At 40.6% G+C, this 8340-nt stretch overlaps 1 protein-coding gene across 2 annotated transcripts; it reads right to left on the bottom strand.

Moving 5' to 3' along the window:
- Positions 1-1628: 1628 nt before the first annotated feature.
- LOC105050218 (bZIP transcription factor TGA10) lies at positions 1629-7895 on the bottom strand. Of its 2 annotated transcripts, XM_010930150.4 has the most exons (11): positions 7569-7894; positions 6703-6803; positions 5937-5989; positions 5684-5818; positions 5386-5451; positions 5204-5263; positions 4958-5035; positions 4789-4861; positions 4421-4692; positions 3116-3355; positions 1629-2000 (listed from the first exon to the last, which is right to left on the bottom strand). In XM_010930150.4, exons 1-11 carry the CDS (start codon positions 7664-7666, stop codon positions 1854-1856), a joined length of 1323 nt encoding a protein of 440 aa, XP_010928452.1. In that variant the 5' UTR covers positions 7667-7894; the 3' UTR covers positions 1629-1853. The 2 variants fall into 2 exon arrangements, with proteins under 2 accessions (XP_010928452.1, XP_029121970.1); XM_029266137.2 differs by lacking the exon at positions 5386-5451 and having other exon boundaries at positions 7569-7895.
- Positions 7896-8340: the final 445 nt, after the last annotated feature.

The raw sequence follows: 8340 nt of genomic DNA, 5'->3' as shown, positions 1-8340 counted from the left end.
CATAACCCACTTCAAGTTTCTATGTACGCATTCACGTACCCCACTGCTACCATCCCTCTGGAGATTTCAATTTTAACTCACAGTATATGACTTTCAATTTTTCTTTTTTTTTTGATTTTTTTATGCATAATATGTAGTTTTTAATTTTGCAATGGTGGGTTTCTATATGCCCAATTCAGAATAAATATACGTACATACACACAATTAATACATATATATATATATATAATAAATAGTGAAAAATGCTAAATTTTGACTAAATTTAACCATCCATCACCAGACTTGGAATATTGAATGATCAAAACATCATGCAAACCTGAAATTATCGCAAATCATATTGTGAATTACAATGTCATTTCATGCATGATGCTGGAACTTGCACGGCAAGTTGAACACTCGTGCGTGTTAATATTTTATTCTCTCACGACATGCACATGCCTCCTCTTTTCCACCTGGCGCAGATGGGATTCTAGGCGATGACCAAGAAAAAGCTCATGCTGATGTTTGTGCAGTCCGTCTACTTCGTAAACACATTGCCGATTGAAAAATTAACTCTGCCGCAAGGATTCAAGATAGAGCTAGAAAAGGACCCAAGGCTTACAAGGCTAAAGGTTGAATGAGAACAAACAAATGCTCCGACTACGGCTTTGTATCTTTAGCAATATATATCTGCCTTTCTACATAAACCGTTTCATTAATAGGATTTTTAATTGTCTCAATTCCTCCGTTTTTCAGCTTAGAAAAAGCAAGATCATCCAAAGTACAGAGTAAAATAATATAAAGTATATTATAGCCTTTTTTTTCTTGGGAAAACCTAACTAGCTAGCATACGACTGCATATAGGTTTCTTATGTGAATGTGCGTTTGTGGTCAAATCACATGCTATCATCAGAGTTCACTTTGTAGCCGTTTCACATGTAAGATAATAAAGCTCGGCTTTGAGCTTTCTTAGGCAAAAAAAAAAAAATAAAGGAGTCAAGGCCTTTATTCCACTCACAAAATCTGAAAATTAGTAGCATGAAAGAACGAGATTCTGCAAGTAATTGATCTCAAACCTTGGTGTTCTTGTAGTTTGAAACCTAGGTTCCATACGGACGGTTTGTGCTACGTCATGAACATGAAGCCCTTTAGTAGTTTGTTAGCCAGTGAGGAGTATTTCTCCCGGAAAGTCCTGTCTAGCTAAAAAGCCATCAGCCTTCTTGCATGAAAAACAAAAACAAAGACGAGTAGATGACCACAGCAAAAAACTCGAAACATAAAGTTTTCAGCTTTAAAAAAAAAAAAGGAAACGCAAAATACAAGCTAAATAAGATGTGGCCAGCCAAAGTCAATACAAAACCCTTACTCTGCCGCCTTCACCAAACATTACAAAGACATGCAGGGTAGGGGGAGCCACGCAGTGACGTGTGTACAAGTGGACCCACCCATCCCTCCTCTCTGTGCTAACACCTAATAGTCTTGCTTTATCTTCTCCTCCTTAAAATTAATTCTCCTAAGGATCTTCTCACCTCCCTTCTCTTTCTCCTCCCTCCATCAACCAAGTCGTCAGGAAAGATTGCCTCAATCTCTACTTCCCACAAATCACCCCCATGATAATTAGGAAAGCTAAGAAATAACAAAAGAAGATGGATGTGAAGTCTAGGCCACATTTCATCGATTCAGTGTGTCTACGTATGATATATCTATCTATACATCTTTAGAAAGGAGTCAAATGTATCCCTCTACTTCTCCATAGAAATCCCATTCAATACCTAGGAAAGAGATGGAGGTGGCACGTACGCTACTATAACCTTACTCCCGATCTCCCTTTTTTTTCCTCCTTTTATGTTGCACTCGCAGGGTTTAGAGAATCACTATTGTCTTGGTCTCGAGAGCCACAGGGAGCTCAGTGCACGGAGGCGGTGGAAGTACTCTGCGATGGCTAACAAGCATCTGGCCATTTGACGGGTTGTCAAAATCTGGTGAAGCCGGTGGAAGGTCTGCTGCCTCAGATTATCTGCCTGTAAGCATGCATTTTCTTAGAATTAATATTAACCTCATATATAGTGTGTATGTGTGTGTGTGTGTGGGTGGGTGGGTGGGTATACATAATACATTTGCACGTGTGTTGGTGTCCATCATGTCACCATTGGAAATATGAATGCCTACTTCATCATAGTTGACCATGTGAAGAACGTGGGGACAGAAGGTTGATTCACCTAAATTTGTGAAGAAAATGAGGAAAGATCGATGTTGAAAAATTTATTCATCTGGTGAGGAGGAGTTTTATACAGTGGGGTTTCTCTCCTTCGGAGGGAGTATCTATCCCCACTGGAAACAAAGTTGCTATATTGACCAAGATGTCACATGTGTGTGATGTTTCAATCTGGCAAATTAGCATGTTAAGGAGGGGGTATGAGTTGTATCTTTCATGCAGAAGAAGGATTTACCTTCATTCACACGAAGCCACCTCTGGATCGTATAATCATTGTTTCAAGATCTGTGCAGCATGATGATGAGGGAGTTCGGAGTACTTTTAAAAGACCGATTATTCTTTCGCACCAAAGGTACAACCCGAACCCTTGATGTCATATGGATGATGGTTATGGTGAGGAACTCTTGAAAATAATTGAATCTTGCTTAATTACCTCAAGTCCATCCAATACATGCCAGCGTGTGCATGCATTTGCCTACTTATATATTTATAACTAATTGAAGAGTGTGGTTGTACCGGTTTCTCGGAAAACTACTTTTATTACCAGAATAACACCTAACCTATTTTACTAAGTTGCCCCCACAACAACCCCCATGGCAGTGACTTTTAAATAACTAGGAATTTAGTACGACCTTCTCTCTCTGCTCAATCTCATACCCTTGTCTCTTACCTACAGGGTGTGAGTCTGTCTTGCGAGACGTGACCTGTACGTATGGTTCAACAAATTATAAAAAAATAGTACATAAGTGATAGTCTAATGATGTTCATGTAGGTGAGAGTAATTAATTAGGGTGGCATCTGCGGTTGTATTGCAGAATGACTGCTGTTTAATAATGTACGTTTCTAATTAATTATCTTAATTTCAATTACGGGATTAATTAATTATTTAAAAAAGAAAGTATTAGTGATGGTGGTGCTTACTTGTCGAACAAAACCCTCAAGGGAGGTGAGCTTGCTCATGGCAATGACCATTTGGCCCATGTAGTTAGCCATATTGGACGGGCAGCTCAGCGCATCGGAGGCCACGATATCCGACAGAGACTGGTTGAGGGCTTCTAGCCCTTGGCTCAGCGCTTCCTCCGTCTCCTGCGTCGACTGTTGCAGACCACACACCCCCAATATCTGTTGCTCTGTAAGTGGCTCTAGGTGGCTCAAGAGCATCTAAATGCCCATATATTTTAAGCACATAAAAAAGAGCTAAGTAAGTATGTATTTGTTGTACAGTTCTAAATAATACCGTACAATAAAAAAAAAAAAAGAGGGGAAAAAGAATTCCAACTGGCATTTTCTTATTGAAACTGATAGTGGTTGTACTGTTATCAGTGGATATTTCAATAAACCACAGTATAATGTCAGCTTTACTGCATATAGAAATGCATGAAAAGAATAGGTGTCATATAGCTATTTATTATGTGAAGAACAAAAGCAAATCTGTAAATGAGTTGAGAAATTAGGGGACCATGCTTGCACGGCTCAACAGTAAGTTTTTATGTGAGGTTTGATTCCTTTTCTCCTTCCATGTCGAAACCGACACCACTTTATGGAATATCTGAAGGCAAGGCCACATCTCCATCAATTATAGGTAAAGGAAAACCTTCACCCGTCAACTATCTTCCCAGTGCCCGTACCCCCAAGCCCAACTCCTCCACATCAGTAGTCTATGACATGAGGTTCATGTCAAAATTTTTTATAAAACTAAATTGTTGCTGGAATCACAAATTAATTTAGACGGAAAACACAATCCTTTCATTGTTGGAGATTGTTTCAACTATTCCCATAGCCATATCTAAATGTTGGCACCCATTATATATTTCAAACTTACAAAAATTTGTGAACTTTTAAAAGGTGGATTACCTATGATTACAGTCACCGGTTGTTGCCCTGGGTATATATGAACAGTCATCTTTTTGACAATGATGAGAACAGCAATAATCGGTAGGCAATTAATGGAGTAGAGATAGCTAGTTGGTCTTACCATTGTTGACCAATTTAAGCCTTTGAAACCCGGCATGGACATTAACATTGTTTTGTTAAACCCTTTTGCGTTGGGACTTAATTAGAGGTCTACAGTGGCAGCTGAACTACATGCATCTCCTATTGCATCAAATCGTGTCCACATCAGTGCCAGGGACGTGTCTCGTTGAATTTAGTGATAACCACATGCTGGATATCCATGCAGAATTGGGAACATGCAAAGGGATAGAGAAGGGTTAGGGTTTGGAGAACCTTGATGAGCTCGGAGGGGCGGAAGTCACCCATCCACATGAAGCAACGCTCGGCGGGGGTCTTCCACATGCCGGCGATGAGGTGGAAGACGTCGGACTTGATAACTATACTCTTGAGGTTCACCATCTCTTCATAGTGGGCGACGCAGTTATCCACAAACATCCGGAGCTCGGTCTCTGGTAGGTGCTCTTGCACTGCAGCCCGGAGGTTGCACATCCGCCGGTGGTGCTCCTCAAGCCACTTCGCATACTCCATATCAAACATCGCCGCATCTGAAAACAAATATGATTCATTGTAACAGAAAAAACTGATCATTTAAATACTATATATAGAAGATTATCGATATGTTCATATGTATATGATAATGCCTGAGCTGAGTGAGCTGATCCCGGGTGGGAAACCTTGGTCCCCAAGAAGTGCTCCACCACCGAAGAACAAACCCTAGTTAGGAAAATATGACTGTTATTCGAAGGGAAAAAAAAATGGCTCTATGATTGAAGCTCAAATGGTTGAGTGTGTTGGTATAGAACTTCACACCTGAGCTCTTGCCCTCTGGAGCTCTTGTTCTAGCTGAGTTAGCTTGATCCTACTGTTCTCGAGTTGTTGGACGTAAGCCTGTTGAGGAAAGAGAGAGAAGGAAAAATAAATAAATGAGACTTTTCTATGGTTGATTGTTTCCAGGGATAAGTAAAAACCCAACTAAAACAACATAAAGGGTGGATTAGATGGTAGTTTTCTTCTCCTTTATGTTATATTCTTTCCTTTTTCTTTTACTTGACTGACCTTCTTCCTTAGCCTGCTTTTCCTGGCTGCCTCCCTATTCTGAGCTAGCCTTCTGAGCGTCTGCCCACAGAAATCAAATTACAGATAGTATGGTAGAGCAGAAACTTACTCTACCTTGGGAAAGCAGCAACTTAGAAAGCTCCAGATGATACATAGCTCTCTTTTATGCAGATGCAACTTACCTTAGGATCTGGTGTTCTGGGCCCTCCTTGTTCTGAAATAGATTTGCCCTTTCTATTTCCTTCCTTCTATCCATATGAAAGAATAACGGTGACCAACATATTTAAGTGGAAAACCCACTCTGGGTTCTCTCAAGAAGTTGTAAAAAAGATCATTCCAATCGTTGAACTGAAAACCAGACATGGCTTCAATATTGTCTTTGTGTTAGCCTCTTCTTTTTTTTTTATGTGTGTTTGTGTTTTTGGTTTTGTTTGGTGGGGAGAAGGGGGGGGGGGGGAGTGCGGGAAGACTGTGTTTCACCTTTACTACTGCTTTGATATCCTTCCCAGTGTCTGGCAAAGCTGGGGGATCGCTTATTGGGTTGCCCAACTCCATGATTTGATCTGATGACTTCTTAGTACCACTGCCCGTTGGAGAAACAAAGCTAATGCCGCCCTATAAAAAACAAAGAAGCATATGAGAAGTTCATGTGAGCTAGACCAGCTCATCAAATACTCCAACAAAAAGTATTGACGAAGAAACAAGGAGAAGGTCGTGTTTTGAATCCCCGTACCTTTGTAGATGGCTCTACATGCATGGGCTGAGAAGGGAAAATGTTCAGAGTCCCTGCATACATGAAGCCCTGCAAGCATTAAACCCCTGAAGGTACGTGCACCTCAAACGTCCCACTGGAAGACCATTAATAGAGAACGGTCTCCCTCGGGAAACATGCGCACCACCTTTTATTTCCACATACAACCATGACGGCAAAATCGGATCTTTTAGATATAATATAGAGCACTGTTGTGTGCGCGTGTCTGAGAGAGCGAGAGAGAGAAAGAGAGAAATGCATGAGATACAGATGAGACACAACTAGCGCTTCATATTTTTCCATGACCTTGTGGAAAGGTAAAGAAAAATAGAACCATAGAAGTGTGAAATAACGAGAGAGCAGATGGGAAGGAAAGGGAGACAGCAATTTTTTCCTGGCCTTTTCAGTGCAGGAACTTGAATCATGAGTGGTTTGTTATATGTCACAGTCTTTAGGGAAAAATATACTTTTACTTGTTTTCCAAAAATTCGATTTTGTAAACCTATCAACACAAATCTGGTCAAATATGCAGGACAGCAAGATCTGTTTGCCATGATCTTCTCATGACCCCAAAAAGCTTTTCTTGAAGGGAATCTCTACAGCTATCTCATATTCCCCATATCCCCTACAAATCTATAGACCTTGTGACATGATAACCTTTTGGATATCCCATTGAAATCAACATAGGAGATGAGGCCCAAAGAGGACAGAATTAAAAGAAGAGAAAGAATAATTGGAGGGGACTCACGTCTTTGTTCTTGAGCTGATGGGGAATCCTGCCCATTAAGATACATGAACAAGGCTTGGTCCAGCTCCCCCAAGTCAAAGGCCCCAGTTTCCTTACTTTTGCTATCATATCAAGAAAAGAATCCAAACAAGAAAAGAAATCAAAAACAAAGCTTTTTTCTATGAAGCAGTTATGAAGGCCAACTTTGCAGTTAATTTACACCATGAATGAACCAACTATTCTATAAAAACACAAATTCTAACTCTGGAATTTAGCTTTCCTCGACTTTAATCACATGAAATAGAATCCGAGACATGAGCATCTCAACTCAACGAAAATTCCTACACGTACACGGGTCTTTCACTACTCCATTTGTTATCAATCCTTCATTTCCTCCCCACCGAAAAAACATCTAAGCTGGTCTAATCTACAAAAAATCAATATATACAAGATTCCCTAAGAAAATGAAATCCAAATCAAAACCTGTCCTATTTAACAGACACCAAAACAACCTTTGCACCATAAAAGAACCAACTTTTCTTAAAAGAAGAAAACATCTCTGCATAAATTTAAATTTTAGCTATCTTCCACCTTGATCACAGGGAATAAAATCCCAAGACTCAAACTTGGTCAACCTTAAAATCAAAACTACAATCCCACCACGGGTCTTCATCTACTCCACTCCTAACCAATACTAATCTAACTTTGAGTCACAAAATAAACCTCTTTCCCCCGAAATAAATCAGATTCTAAGACATGCTTCGCGCTCTCTCTACTCCACCTCTTTATCTCTCATCAAACTAAATGAACTAAAACGATTTCAAAGCCTCGTGATCTCTCTTCTAGTTCTCATCATAATTAATTCTATTATCTCAAGCGTTAATTACATGAAGTTTCCATGCGTCGAAGAGGAGGGCTGGATCAAGCCAAAAGAGATATGCTGCTCTTGCTGCTGCCTCAGCGTCGAACTCCCTTTATTTGCCATCAAATTCCTCCGAGGCTCTCCCTTTTCTCTCTATCTCCTTGTTTCTCTCTCTCCCACCAGCATCAAGAGAGTCCATTAATGGCGCAACCAACTTCTGTTTTTTCCCATAGGCGATCTTCGCGGCAAAACAATATAAAAAGCCAACTTTTTCTTACTTTTTTTTTTTTGGGCCTCTCGTATGATCTTTCTCTCTCACCTCTCTGTTGTCTTCCTTCTTACTGAGAGCACGCCTTGAGACCTTGAAGGAAGCCGCCTTCCAGATAAGGCGGGGTGCGGAGTGACGGTAAAATGACCGCCCCAACCTAACGCCTGGACGAGGACAAGAACCGCGGTAGACCAATTGAAAACTACCGCTGGGAGAAGGTGGATACCGCTTTTGCTGGTGACCCGAACACGAGTGGCGGTTTTCCGAGAGCGGGTTTGGCTGCCTTCGTGGACTTCAGACTAGATTGCCCTTGTCTGCCTCTCCTATGGCGGTTTGTATGGGCATTAACTAGGTCGCATCAAAGGTTAGGTGGGCGTAAGGCTTATAGAAAAGAATTCTAATTTTATCAGAATTTCATTGCAGATCAGGTTTCTTTGAGGTCTATGACTGATGGACTTTATTTGGAAGGTTCAAGGAGGAAATGTAGGAAGTTAAGGGCTATAAATTTATCAGTTGCTTGGTGTACATG

Source organism: Elaeis guineensis, chromosome 8, assembly GCF_000442705.2.
Source record: "Elaeis guineensis isolate ETL-2024a chromosome 8, EG11, whole genome shotgun sequence".
NCBI classification, from domain to species: domain Eukaryota; kingdom Viridiplantae; phylum Streptophyta; class Magnoliopsida; order Arecales; family Arecaceae; genus Elaeis; species Elaeis guineensis.
Note: the sequence above shows the minus strand (reverse complement) of the source record. Positions and strands in the feature narration are given on the sequence as shown.